Source organism: Sphaeramia orbicularis, chromosome 13 (genome assembly GCF_902148855.1).
Source record: "Sphaeramia orbicularis chromosome 13, fSphaOr1.1, whole genome shotgun sequence".
In the NCBI taxonomy this organism is placed as follows: domain Eukaryota; kingdom Metazoa; phylum Chordata; class Actinopteri; order Kurtiformes; family Apogonidae; genus Sphaeramia; species Sphaeramia orbicularis.
The window spans coordinates 4,204,707-4,219,736 of NC_043969.1; the positions used below are offsets into that span (position 1 = coordinate 4,204,707).

General features: G+C 34.8%; 2 protein-coding genes across 3 annotated transcripts in view; one reads left to right on the plus strand and one right to left on the minus strand.

Moving 5' to 3' along the window:
- Positions 1-7,476, minus strand: part of sdhdb (succinate dehydrogenase complex, subunit D, integral membrane protein b) — a 15,421-nt gene extending 7,945 nt beyond the window's left edge. The window contains exons 1-3 of one of the 2 annotated variants that reach the window (XM_030152117.1): positions 7,400-7,476; positions 6,184-6,294; positions 790-937 (exon numbers count right to left, since the gene is read on the minus strand). In XM_030152117.1, the coding sequence (XP_030007977.1) occupies positions 790-937; positions 6,184-6,294; positions 7,400-7,448 (308 nt within the window). In that variant the 5' untranslated portion in view covers positions 7,449-7,476. Of the gene's footprint in view, positions 1-789; positions 941-6,183; positions 6,295-7,399 lie in introns of both variants that reach the window. The other variant, XM_030152115.1, reaches the window with a different exon arrangement.
- Positions 7,477-10,649: 3,173 nt separating this feature from the next.
- On the plus strand, positions 10,650-14,290 carry timm8b (translocase of inner mitochondrial membrane 8 homolog B (yeast)). Its single transcript, XM_030152703.1, has 2 exons — positions 10,650-10,890; positions 12,610-14,290. Exons 1-2 carry the CDS (start codon positions 10,789-10,791, stop codon positions 12,775-12,777), a joined length of 270 nt encoding a protein of 89 aa, XP_030008563.1. The 5' UTR covers positions 10,650-10,788; the 3' UTR covers positions 12,778-14,290.
- The last annotated feature ends 740 nt before the right edge of the window (positions 14,291-15,030 follow it).

Here is a 15,030-nt window from a genome sequence, read left to right on the forward strand (position 1 = left end):
TGGTATGGATGATTCACAGTTGTAATCTTGTTTTTCATGATAAATAATAATAGTCCTCTTCCTTCCTATGTGCCATTTATAAATAGCCAAAACATGCTCACAATGAACACATTACTGCAAACAAATAGACTATGAATTTAGGCAAGAAAGTTCCCTTGAGGAATCATGTCAATATTGCAATTTAGGTATTCTTTTTTATTTATGTATTATAGCAACATGTTATATTTTGTCACAATAACACAAAAATGATAACTGAGTTGTTGTTATTTCCTATGAAATGCTTAGAGTCCTCTTACTGAGCTCAAAATTGATAAAAAAAAAAAAATCATTTTATTGCCGGTGACATCTAGTGTTACAGTACGATATACATTTCAATGTAGACCAGAATTAACATTCATGTAAGTAAAAAGCAATTGAGGGGCTTCATCCTTTTTTGTGGCCAATGTAGTGGTTGATGAATGGGTGTTAGGTTGGTTGCTATCTGGGATTATACCACTAAATGTCATTAATATCATACAATGATGCTTTCAGAAGCCAAGAAATTCATTCAAGCAACATCTCATCATGAAGTTAGACTATATGAAATATTACTTCAGCTATTTTTCGATGAGAACACAAGATCAGTTTTTCTCATCCTTACGGGATGGCCCCAATTGTCAGAGTACAGATGAAATCTGACTGAAAGTACAGATAAATTAAAGACAGGCTCAAAGCTGGTGTGCCCTAATCTGAAAGGCCTTATACAGAGCTGTTGAAATAGGGCACCAGGTTAGCGTGCAGGATTCTTACCAGTGTCCGTGCAGGGTCAGGGCAGCAGCCAGGGAGTAGTCCATGAAGGGGCCAGGGTTAAAGTAGGCAACGGGCCCCATGGCCAGCAGGAGGATACTCAACACTCGCTCCGCTGTCCAGTGCAGGGAGGCGGCTTTGGAGCCAGAGCCTGCTGTATAACGAGACAAGCAGATGAGACAACTGATCATATACTGTACAACAATGACAATAAGTTGTCATTATTTAAATACGACAGAAGTATTCATTCATGGGACAAGTAAACAGCATATGCCATTTGGACATTCTCTGTGAGGCCTTTTCCAAATCATGTCAAATACACAAACTTTTTTATTGGGTTTCAGCATGTTTTTTAATGAAAAGGAAATAAATAATATTGCTAACATGGCAAAAATCAACAAACTAGACCAGTGATTCCCCACATTTTTCAGCTTGAACCCAAAACTTGAAAATATTATATCTCCACAACGCCTAAATTTACAAAATGTAATTTTTTATTATTTTGGTTTTGTAGCATCTTTCACATAATTTTTGACTTTTTTCTATATTTAATATGATTTTATCTTGCTATGTCTGAAAACTTATTAACAATTGTAAACTGAGAGTAACAGGTTTTTGAGGCTTCGGAATGGTAACTTCTTCCAAGACGGTGATTGAAGGAATGCCAGAATGGTTACAACTGGTGGACCCCCCCTCCCACACACACCATAACTTGGAATACACAGAGCAGCATGTAAATCTGATTGTTAATCAAAATGAACATTGATTGCAGAAACATTGTAGGAATAACCATTAGAAGGCCTTTAAGGCTCAAATCTTCCTCTTCTTCATCCAGTCAGATGATCTCTCTTTGCATCAACAATAGTGATGTCCTCATTTGTCTACACTTTGTACTTTGTATAATGTAATGTGTCCCTGCACACAAACTTGCCTGGATAACTTGTTCACGGAACATACAGTTCCCTCCAAAAGTATCTGAACAGCAAGGTCAATTCCTTTTCGTTTGTTGTTCACTGAAGACATTTGGGTTTAAGATCAAAAGATGAAAATGAGAAACGTTCAAAATTTCAGCTTTTCTGCTTGTTTTACACTCTACTGTTTACTATACGGTGTCCTTGAGTGCCAAGAAAGGTGCCTATAAATAAAATGTATTATTATTATTATTATTATTATTATTATTATTATTATCATTATCATTTTTATTATTATTATTATCTTCCTTTCTTTCCATCACTTTGGCAGAGATTAATCTTGGTCTCATAAATTCAGAATTAGGGATGTAACAATCTAAAAATTTCATATCACGGTTATCATTATGATCACAGTATTGTTGAAATTATACTCAAAATGTTCAAAAACTACTTATACACACACTGAAATAATTTAACCAAGTTGTATTTTGAAAACAAAAACAAACAAACAAACAAACAAAAATAAATAATAGCCACAATGTACCTTCTGTTGGAAGAAACATTCAAATATTAGTGGTCTGAGCCTATTTTGGCCATTTTTTCAGTACTTTTCATTTTGCCTTTATATACTATATAAACAAATGTTTACTATACCCATGTTCAGTATTGGTTTTTCAGCACAACTTCATCTATCCCATCTGTCTATTATTTTTTTTATATCAACATAAATGACCAGAAAACACCAAAAAAATATAAAATCCGATTTAAAAAATGTATATATTTTATTGCATAAATAACAAAGATGCTTAATGAACCTTTTCAAAGACTTTAAAAGTGAATATTGGTTTCAAATATTAGGCATATAAAATTAAAATTGTAATAAATTAAAAATATTTGACATAAAAGCAGATCTTTACATAGGGTTTTTTCCCCTAAAAGTGCAGTAATCAAACACGGTTATCATGATAATTAGAATTTAAACGGTAATACTAACCATCTGCAATTTTACCGCGGTTTATCGTTATAACGGTAATCATTACATCCCTATTCAGAATATTGTGTTCCAGAACTTTTGCAGCTCATCTTTGTACTTCTTTGCAAATTCCAATCTGGCCTTCTGATTCTTACTACTGATGAGTGGTTTGCATCTTGTGTTATGGCCTCTATATTTCTGCTATCAGAGTCTTCTTTGAACAGTGGATTGTGATACCTTAACCCCTGCGCTGACTTACTGGTCTGGCAAGAGTCTGGTTTCGACCAACTCGATATGTAAAGTGTCATGAGATAACTTTTGTTATGATTTGGCGCTATATAAATAAAATTTGATTGATTGATTGATACTGATGTTTTGTGGTTTTTCATGACAGCTCTCATAATATTTCAGTCATCAACTGCTGCTGTTTTCCTTGGCAGACCTGTTTGATGTCTGTTGCACAGAACATCAGAATTATCTTTTTTTTTTCCCAGAACATTCCAAATTGTTGTGCTGGCTATGATCAGTGTCGTCCAATTACTCTGATAGATTGTCAGCTTCAAAATGGCTTGCTTTTCTCCTATAGACAGCTCTCTCATCTTCATGTTGGGTTATCCTCTTTAACAAGGAATACAATCTTTATAGGTTAAACCCAAGGCTAAAACCAAGACGAGTAAGACAAAGCTATTTCTTGTTTGAGCAATAAATCTAAAGGGGACCACCTGGGCTACAAGAAACGCCCATTAGTCACATGTTCCAATAGTTTTCCTCACTCAAAAAATGGGTGGGATCAAACAAAGGGTGATATGTCCCAAGTGGTTCAACACATCTAAATATAAACACCAGGAAATAAAAGCTGAAATTCTGAACACGTGTCTCATATTGATCTTTTGATCTTAAACCCACAAGTCTTCAGTAAACAACTAAAGAAAATGAATTGGTCTTGCTGTTCCAATACTTTTGGAGGGGACTGTACTTGAGGAAATAGTTGATCATAGAACAAACAAGGCATCCCTAAGAACCACAATTCAAGTAGATTGCGGGAAAAAAAAAAATGTTGTCAAAACGCCGACAAGCAATTTCAACACATTTGTGCTTTGGAGAAATCATGACCAGCATTTTTATTGTTGTTCTGGTATTTTATCTAAGAAAATAATCTTTGCTCAATTTCCCCCATTTTAGTAGAATGGGGAACGCTGCACCTACTTAATTACAAACCAAACCTTTCTTAGATTATGTTAACCCTTGTTTCATTCTCAGTGCAAAGGTCACAGAAATGTACTCAATACAAGTTCAACTAAGAGATGCTTCTTGGAAATATCAGGAGGTATATAACTCCAGATTTAGTGTAAACAACCTGACAGGTTACATTACTCTAAAGTGTGTTACTTATAAAGCTGTCAAAATTAATGTGTAAACACGGATTAATTCATCATCATGATTAATCTGATTAAAGATTTTAACGCAATTAGCCCATCTGTAGCGCAGAATGACACTGAACATCTCCGGCAATGCATTTGGGGCAGTTTGTCCAAGTAGAGTTACCGTAGGGCATGTGCAAATGGGCAGTTGATCCAGTAGTGACAGGCAGCAGAACCAACCCATAAAGATGGAAGACGGAACAGTCGACTGACATAAGGTATTATGCACATTCTGCCGGAAAGGCTCTTCTTTTCACCGAAGCACTTCCATCTTAAAATACCACATTAATGCGAAGCATACATTAGTCTGGGATTCTGCTATCACTTCGGCTAATGCATCGCTCAGCTTGTGACAAACACATTAAATGCATATATAGTCCCTTCTTTCTTGAGTCTGTTCGCTCATGGAAAATGAAATGCAAATAATATAGATTAAAAATGAATGATATTTAATGGTGATTAATCGCAATTAATTCACAGCAACCCTGTGATTAATCTGATAAAAAATTTTAATCGTTTGACAGCACTAGTTATTTATTGATAAAGGCAGTTTAGAATCTGAAAACCACCTTGTCATACAATACCAAAAATATTTCCTAAACAAACAAGTCCTTGAGTTTTGCTGTTCTGCTGAATATGAGCATGTTTGAACAAGTTTCCCAACTATTTCCTCCTTTACAAAACATATGAATGTATGAAATTAGCTACTGAGTTGGTGAACAAGGCCAAGCTATCTTTGGGTACTTAACTGACACATTTGGTCTCTGTCTCTCTCTCATTCTGTAAATGAACTTCCGACCTGAATAGTGAGTCATAGAGCACCTGAAACATGCTATCAAACTTTCCGGCCTGGATTCTTTATATAAATCTGGTTTCAAAACAGTGACACCACTGTAGAATGTAGGGGTTTAAATGTTGGTCATACCAGCCCAGCCCTGAGCCACCTGTGTTCGCATCAAACCAGAAATACCATCTGTACAGTGGCAAGTGAGATGTTGACATATGTATTGAATTGCTGTATGACACCATTGCAGCATTATTCAGTTCAAATTTCTCTTAGCTATGAAACTCTGACCTACTATCATGTTCCTTGTGAAGACCGAGGCCCCTGATGAAAATCTGTTACACAACTAAAACATCTTCAAAAATGTGTTTTTCAATTTGCATTATTTAACTCTTAAGACTTATAATGTTGAACCTGTAAACGTAAATGACAATGTAAACAATATTAACACTGAAGATGAAATAGAAGCATTAGTGCAACATAAAATTAGATTAAGACATTTGTCATTGTTGTTTTTCCATCTATCCATGCATCCTTTTTGACAGGACAATCTATAGTAAAGGTTAGTGTTATAATTGTGATGTGGCAATATTTCTGCTGTAAATAAAGAATGTACGTATAATATCTTATACTCATGCAATCTTACTGTGATTCATATTTTCTTTCTGAACAAGGTAGGTGATATGGCCAAAAACATGACCATGATAACAATGTTCATTTTCACTCAATATCATACATGAGAGTCAAAAAGTTCTCAGACAAATATAATAAAAAAGTTTATTTTATTCATTTATTTAACGGACCTCCCTGCCTATGAATTTCATAGGACTAGCTGCTCCTTTTGGATGCCACTCTTTTGATTGAATTTTGCTCTTTCGGTCAAACTGGAAGATCCACGTTTCATCCTGAGTGACACAGAACTCAAATGAGAACTTTTTGGCTGTCCCTCGTATATTGTATGCCAATAATAATTATCATGATAAACTTCAAAACCTTATTTCTGCCCAGGTTAAAGGAAGTAGAGGAAGGAAAGACAAAAACTATGAGGTAAAAATTAAATAGAAAAAACACACACAAAATCTATCTATCTATCTATCTATCTATCTATCTATCTATCTATCTATCTATCTATCTATACATACCTGTTCAATGATTCCTAGAAACTAATTCTGTCACATTTAACCATTATTTTGATGTTTACTTCTGTATGAAATTGTGTCACTGGTTTACTGACCCTGAGGTTTCCCTCTGTGGTATTTCACTTGTATTAGTTCATGTTTCTATTGATATCCACCCATTATCACTCACCACACAGAGCTTGTGATGCATGGATCTTCGCTGTCAGCTGGTAGGGGTGCTCCTTGTATGTGTGTGGGACAGCCAGTGGCCTGGCAAGAAAAGTGCTTTGGTAGAACAGAGCTGAGGGTAAAAGACAAAGTCACATGTCCAAATGAGGGCAAGAAAAAAACCAAAACATACCTGAATTCAAATGTACTGTCAAGTGAACATATAACCAGGTCTCCCTCGAGAAAGAAATTTTATTTCAAGAGACTTCCTGGATAAATAAAGATTAAATAAAATAAATAAATAACTTTAATAGCACAATTCATGTCATTTTGACAATAAACCAATTAATAAATAATAACAAATATAATGGAAAATAAAATGTTGTGGTACTTCTCTGGTTTCCTCAGAAAGTTCACAATCAATATCAATATTAAACCTAATCAGTCACCACAATTATGCCGTTACAACAAAATCAGACAGCACCACCTGCTGGTCCTAGAAACGCTGCTTTGCCTTTGACCTATTGTTTCTACTTAGGTTATGTCCTTTTTTTTCTCTTTTCATTCGATTTTATGTGCATATCAGTCTTAAACCTCTAAAAAAAAAAAAAAATTTTTTTTGGCTAAGTGTGGCTCTGATGACAGAGACTGATAAGGTTACCATTGTTAAATGTAATAATAGAAAGTGTACAGCAAACAGACTACGGAGGCCGATGAGGAGTCATGTAGACCCACAAACCTTAAGTGAACTTTTGCAACAACTGTTTTTAGTTGTTTCGTAAACCGGAAAGACAATAATGAGACGCATATGCACAACAAATGCCCAGAAAACATTTTTGCCTGTAAGAAACGATGCTAATATGAACGTAAATCTTAAAGTGTCCCAGATTTGACTCGGGTTTGGCTGGAGCGCCTTCATCGTGTCTCGTCCGAGTAGGAACGTCAGACAGCCGAACAGTCTGATGTCATCATGGGAGGAAATATCAACTCCCCGTCGGTAAATTGTATTATTCAACCGTCGTTGTACTTCACATTTACACAGCTAACACCGTTAACGTCTATGAATATTTACACTAATGTCGTGAACTTGAGAGAAGTCTACCAGATTAGATTTGTTCGCACATCGTTAATACTTTACTTTTCCTCAGTCTAAATGCCCCACCCTCAAGCTCCTTGTATAAAGTGAACCCACTGTGTTAGAAACTACAAAGCATAATATGATAAAATAGACTACTTACGTTTAACACCTCTGCGACACACAGAACTTAACCTGACGATAGCCGCCATGATGATCAACCAACCAAGGTCACCACGGTGACCCGGATGTAGTTTGACAGTCGTCAGCCTCACAAAGATGTTTAGTGTTTGAGAGGATGCACTCTCTGATCAGTCTGTGTGTGCACATTTTATGGCCTCATGTAGTGTACATGGCAGGCTTTACAAAATGTTTAAGGATTCAGTATAGAAAACAGTAAAGATGACTTTCTGGGAGCTGACATTCTTTTTTCTGAATAATTTCTACATAAACTAAAAATGCAATGTAGGTTTTATGTATTTCCTTTGTAAAGATGTTTATTATTATATTTTAGTTGTATATGTACTATATGCCAGTTTTTTTATAGAATAGAATAGAATAGAATAGAATGGAATAGAATAGAACTTATTCTCATTGATATGATACAGTGAAAAACAGTTTAGCAGCATCTTCCTTAGCAGTCACAATAAAGAATAAGAATAAACATAAAAATATAGTACAGTTGTATACTTCTTATCTGTGTATTTGTTGAAGAAGAGGGAAACCTCTAAAACATGCAGGACACCAGCCCTCAAGGACTGGCTTTGCCTACCTCTGTCCTAAAGGAAGGCCTACCTCTCATCTGGAATAATGGTATGTTCCTTTGACAAAAGAAAGCAAGGTTTTTTGAATAGATGATGTAATGTTGTGAGTTGTTTTAACTTGAAACTTGATGTTTTTATAAAGCAAGAAATGTGTTTTTTCACTAGCTAAGTCAAGTTTTTTTGTACTGATAATATAAAATAAATATTTGTTTTAACTCAGTTTTAAGTTGTAACAACAAGTGATTAATAGTTGAATCAACTTTCACAACTTTGAAAATAAAGTTGGGACACTGAAAACATTGTAGTGAAGTCAACTTTATGAACTTCAAAATCTGTGTTTAAACAATGGTATTATTGAAGTTAAGTCACATTGTCAAGGCAGCAGGTGAACTTTCATTTGCAAGTTGAAACAGCTTGATGTGTCTTACAGTGGCTTTGTTGTTGTTTTTAATATAAAAGCCCAAGATGTTAAACCCATGGTGTTTGTACTTCATTATGTCCATGTAGTGTCCATTATGTCCACGCTGAAAACTGTCAGAAATATTTTCAATAAGTAAATACATTCATATTCATTATTCATGCTCTAAACATAAAAATTGATCAGAGTTATATTTTTATTCTCTGAAATACAATGTGACCCCATTTAAACAACTGTATGGAATTACTGCTACACTAGCTTCTGGAAAATTAAACTCTAATCTTTTATGTAGTACTATGCTAACATACTAATCTCATTACTAGCACAATGTGATTCAATTTTAGATAAAATTAATAATTAGAAAATGCCATGTCATGTTGAAATTATGAAATGTTTTGTGTAAAATGCATAAAACTTCTATGTTATGTAGCTGTTATCCTAGACCTTCACCTAGTGGTATAAACGAATTACTAGAGTAAGTATAGTATACCTTAATTTACTGATTCTGCTATAAAAATTGAACCTTCTTATGACCTTAACATCTGTTTTTACTATATTGCTTCAAAAATTGATGTCAATTTGATACTAAACTAACACACTGAAATATGATTCTGCACTCCCCACTATTATGCCTATGCCTGGATTTAACTGAAGGAAAAAAAAAGAATCCTCAGTCCTCAGATAGTAATATTGCAGTATGCCATTACGTATCTGAAGGATCTAGGTTAGTCCTACAGAAATAGATCTTACCCTGAATATTTTTTCTTGTCCATCAAATCTAATGTTTAAACTTTATTCTGCTGCCCCAAGACTGAACATGTCATAAATTCAGGGATATTCAGACGAAGACATTTGCTCTGGCCGTCATGCTCAGATAGTGCACAAATCAATCCTTCTAACACAGGATGATGTTGTTCCTGGTGTGGACTACTTTAAACATATATGCGTAGATTACCTCTTGTGTTTGATTTGTGTAAACTGGTTTGTGCCAGTCCTGGATTGTCCCTTAGGTCCTGCTGTTGACCAGTGGCTGCTATACAGTTTAAGTTACATGGGCCTTCACAACTCATTTTGAAAACCCAGGGCAGATTAGATTAACCCTGGCAGTACATAGTGACTGAGATCCAATTGGACAAAATATCTTACATCCACATACACGTATGGGAAGCAGTGCAGCTAAGAAATGAAGAGAATAATCTATTGGGAATAAATTAATACAATTTCATGGAACAAATATTAGAAGTTAGATTGGAAATCAATGTTTCTGATAATGTTTACGTTAGCGGAGAGGGCCTTGCTGGCCCTGATGGCCCACCATTGCATAATATTCTCCTACAATCATGATCCCTGAGAATCCCTAATGATAGTTTTAATACCTTGCCTTAAATCTGTAAATATTTTTTTACATTACTTGTGCTTATTCTCCAGATTATTCCAGTTTTACACCACACCCCGAAGATTTCTCGTAATTCATGTAAATCTCGAGGTAGCGGTTCTTACTTTTTTTTCCGCTGAATACAATGTGTAGTATCCACTTTCGAATTTTTTTTTTTAATGAATGAATGAATTTATTTTTGGTTTTACATCAATCATTGTACTTAGTACATTAATCGTAATAAACATAAAAACCAAAAAAGGAATAGGCTAGAAGCAAAAGTTTATTTATTTATTTTTTTGCCTATTTGCCTATATGAAGAAGGCATTTATTGTTCAACAATAGAACATTCAGAAAATATGAATGTAACAAGAATATACAGAACATCAGACATTCCAAGACACAATAATCATAAACTAATAATAAGAGGACATAGAAACTACAAGTATAACTTAATTAATTAAACAAAAAAGACAAAGTATAAATAACTTGATAATTAAAGAGAATAAAGAGGAAGATCCAACAAAAGGAAAAAAAAAAAAAAAAAGTTAAAAAAAAGGAGGGAAAAATATAACAACGTGAAGTGTCAGACAAATTTAGTCATGGTAATCATAGTAAAACTGAAGAGCTGATAGACACTTCTTATTAAATTCAATACGTTTTAGAGATTCAAAATTAATTTTCAGTTCAATTAAAAATAATTGAATGGGGATGTTCAGACATTTTAGTTTTACGTATGTGAAATTTACCCAGAGTATCCACTTTCATTCATTTAAACAGCAAACGTCTTTGCATACGTCACTTCCTGTGTAAATGCTTAGCGCAGATCTCCACGTGACTCTGATAGGCGCCTGTATGTGCGTCAGTTGTTTTATGCATCAGTGGAGTTTCGCAAGCGCCGGTACTGTCTCCTGGTGAAGCTAAAGGTCATCTGCTTCATTGCAGCTTCTTGCCACCACGAAGTCAGTGTTATTCAGCCACTGTCTAGTTAAACAATGGACAATTTTGATAATTTCAGTTCGTCGGAAAAGGCAGAGGCGACGGAGCTTCAGCGTCTTATCGCTATAGAGCAGCAGAAAGCGCAGTTCCAGGCCCAGGTTTGTATGCTAACCGGCTAGCACATGCAGCTACTGTATGTGTGACACTGAGGCCAAGGTGTGGATGGAAGGGAGAAATATTGTAGAAGTACTAATACCACACCGTGAAAACACTCTATTACAAGTAATAGTCCTGCTTTTAAGATCAGACACTCAAGCATGTACGTATAATTAGCTAAATGTACTGAAGTTATCAAAAGTAGAAGTAGTCATTGTGCTGTTAGTGCATTCACATGTAGGTTAGATATCACTACTGTACATAGTTTGAGCTGATCTGAAGTACTTTATAAACTGTTGGCAGTTTTAATCTACAGCAGTGCATAATTGTTTGTAAGATCCTATGTTTGCAGCACCATTCTGTGAGAACCAAGTGTGTCTTAAAACGGAAACTTCTCATGAAGTCAGAAAAACAGGACTGTTTGCTGCAACACCTAAACTCTCCATCCTCTGGTTTATCATTAAATACAGATACATGATTTTCATCAAACATGAAGGGAATGCCCAGCTGTAATCTGAAAAGAAACTACATCTATCAGCGTGAAATACAAATACTGTCCTCTGTATCCCATTTGTCTGAGATGTAGTGGAGTATTTAGCCACGGTAAATAGAAATACTCAAGTAAAGGACAAGTGCTTGAAATGTGTTGCTGTTATGTTAACATTATTTTCCTTAACATAATCTAATCCACTCTCTTGTGTAGACATTTCAACAACCCCTAAAATACTTCAATGTCAGAAAATGACAATGATATGCATGCCACACCATTATTTAAATGTATGACTGAATATTTTGTTAAATCTACTGAATAAACAATTGACTATCACTCATCTTAACACCATAGGATACAAAAATTGTGTGTGGTAAATGTTTGATACCGGTAAATTGTGGTCTTGCGTATTCCCGTAAAGCAGGGCTTGGACCCAAACTTATATCCCATTATTTTTAGGTGGAATTTTGCTTTTGATATATCAGGAAAAAAAATCCTTAAGTGGGTAAAATATAAATTGTAAAGCCAAAACTGTACAAGGTGACACGTAACACTATTTTTTAACGAATTATCAAAATAAATGCTGAAATACTGTACATGGCAAATGGGTATATAGTATCACAAATAACTTACAGCTCTAACATTAGTATTGCAGGTTAAGAATATAATGTATATTGAACCAAATATTTTAAGTTCTTTAAAAATATTTGTATTCTTTTGAAAAAACATGTAATAAAATTATGCATGACACTGCTGATATAGGTACAACAGGCAAGAAAGAAAGAAAACAGGCAAATAATGAGCTGTCTCTGACATAATCGGCACTGTTAGAACTATAACTAAACTATAATACATTTCCTTGAAAAAGGTTAAATTACACAGCACAACAAAAGCTCTAACAAGTACATTTAGATTTTTCTTAAAATACTCTATGATTGGGAAAATTCACTGTTACTGCAGCCAGTCCTCACTCCAGTCAGTTAGCCTTCTGTCTTATTGTGCTCGTCATCTGTGATCTGTGTTATTTCTCCAGTGATGATGTCACTTTGGAGACAGCCTGAATGTGTTTGTATTTGTCGGGTAGTGGTAGCAACAAATGCGAGCAGGTCAAAACTGATCATCTGTATGTAAGATCATCAACAATTAACCGGACCATAATCAGTCAGCCAGCATGACATATTAAATCTATTGTATATTTTTCAGTTGTTAATCATAGTGTCTGTGATTTCAGGTGCACACCTTCACAGATGTCTGCTGGGATAAATGTGTGGACAGTCCGGGCTCGAAGCTGGACTATAGGACAGAGACGTGCCTAGTGAGCTGTGTGGAGCGTTTCATTGACACCACTTTGACCATCACCAACCGCTTCACACAGATGGTGCAGAAGGGCACTCATTAACAATGAACTACTGATGCTAATAGCAGTGTGGAGCCATAATATACACTGTTTATTATCCGTAACATGTCATTTAAGGATAGATAATGTGAAGATTTTTTTTTTTTTTTTTAATCGTGGTTTATGCGGGCTCAACATGGAATATTTTTGCATGGTTATTGCTGCACATGTGAGAAGTATCTGTTATATCATGGATGTTAGTAAACTGACACCAAATGCCCATGTACACCAGTGAATCCTGTCTGTTCTTAAAGGAAGCTGTGTCAGAGTTAATCCAGATCCACATTCATGTGGTGTGGTCGCTCTCACTGTTTGCAGGATCAGATACTGGGAGCAACTTTGGATTTATGTGAGAAGAATCACAGCATCAATGACCAGCATTGGTGTTTAATACAGATTTCCTAGTGCAATATGAACATGTGGATTTTGATTTGAGTCCTTCTCATGTCTTGATAAGTATGTAAAAAAGAAAAGAGTGCAGACAAATATTTGTTTCCAAACTTTTGGCCCTTTTTGTTTTGTAAATTTTTTAAAATTCACATTTTCCAACATAACTTTATTTTCATGGTATGTAGAGTAGGCAGCAAGTATAGCCAGGGCTGGGTGTAGTTAAAAAATTTACCAAAACCAATACCTTCACTTAAATATAAGTATTAAACCATACTGCTTTTAACAAAAATAAAATGTAGTACACATTATATTACAAGTTTTATTTTTCAGCTCATTTGTATTTTTGTGTACTCAAAGCAGTTTCACATAATAAAAAATAAACTTATTTTACCATAGCTTGAATTTTTCTGAAAGTATAAAATCATCGCATGCTATCATTCAGTGTCACCCATGAGATTGACTCCTTAATTATCAAATGACAGGCACTTTTCCTTTCGGTGGTGCTGTTAAAAATGTTGTTTGGCTCAGCAACTGCGAGTGTGCACCTCGCTATACTTGATGTTGCAGAAGATGTAGAGCTGCTAATACACCTGGAACGCCACTGAGTTTGAGTTGAAATATAATGCTTAGCAGGCTCCAAATGCATGAAGGAAAAGCTAGATGTAGAAGGTGTTTAAAATTATGCAGTATCTTCCTCATGGGTGAAGCTGCAAAGCACTGATGCACAATGTCCTCTGTGCCAACACACCAAGTGATCAGGATTCTGAAACAACTTACTTTAAATAAACATATAAGATATGGTGTGAATGTGGAAATGTATCAAGGAGTATGCGAGAATGAAATCTTGAAATAGAAAATGTGTACGAACCTTGTATATATGGATGGAATTCAGGAAAAACTGCTCTAATATTGACTAAACCACGGTTCTGTAAGATGTTAAATATTGTTTTTTTTATTAATGCTACATATAACTCCATTCATTGGATAGTTGATTTATATTTACAGAACATATAATTGGTGTAGCTCTAAATGTTAGACACCTGAGAGCCATATTTATCATGTCCTTGAACTGAAATATCATTCTGATTAAATTAATGCTATCATTAAATGTTGTACAGTAATGGAGGCTTGTTGTGCCAGATTACATTAAGAATAACATCATTATCATCATTTAATCTGGAGGGTTGTTAAATTATGGTATGTCCTGCTGTTATAGCAGCAGAGGTGTCTTTTTTTTCCTTCAAAAATGTAGTATGTAACATTCCCTCATGGAAATTCCAACAAACCTATATTTTATTGAGTTGTGTCCTGAGAATATGTTCAATGTTTCCAACAGCTTCATTTCATTTGATTGCCTGTCAGTGCCATCATATTCAAAGATATGCATTAATAGATAAGTTTGAGCTGTTACAATGGAATGAGTTGACAGAAAATGAATATACATAAGTGAATGTAACAGGTAATGACAGGTAGAAGAACAGGTGAAAACATATCCTTGGACCCCATGGTTCTTCAAAAAGTCATTACTATTATGTACTACTGTATCTTATTCTTCCTTTGACTGAGAGAGACCCCTAGTGGCAGATAGTACATACTGTCGACTAAGTGCCTTGATAATAACTTGAGTGACTGGCAGAAGTTTGTCTAGTTTTAATAAAAACTACAATGGAGTGCTACTTCTTTGTTATTCTGATATAAAAAAGACATAAACATTACAAATCCTAACATCAAATATATCTGTTATTTTTGTAAAATGTAATCAGTATAGGATGCCAACAGACAAGTACACTCCTGATCAAAATTTTAAGACCAGTTGAAAAATTGCAAGAATTCACATTTTGTACTGTTAGATCTTAAAAAGGTTGT

Bases quoted from the DNA above. Each gene is read 5' to 3' on its own strand.
- timm8b (XM_030152703.1), top strand. From the start codon at position 10,789: ATGGACAATTTTGATAATTTCAGTTCGTCGGAAAAGGCAGAGGCGACG. The intron at 10,891-12,609 runs GTTTGTATGCTA...CTGTGATTTCAG, and splicing joins AAGCGCAGTTCCAGGCCCAG to GTGCACACCTTCACAGATGT.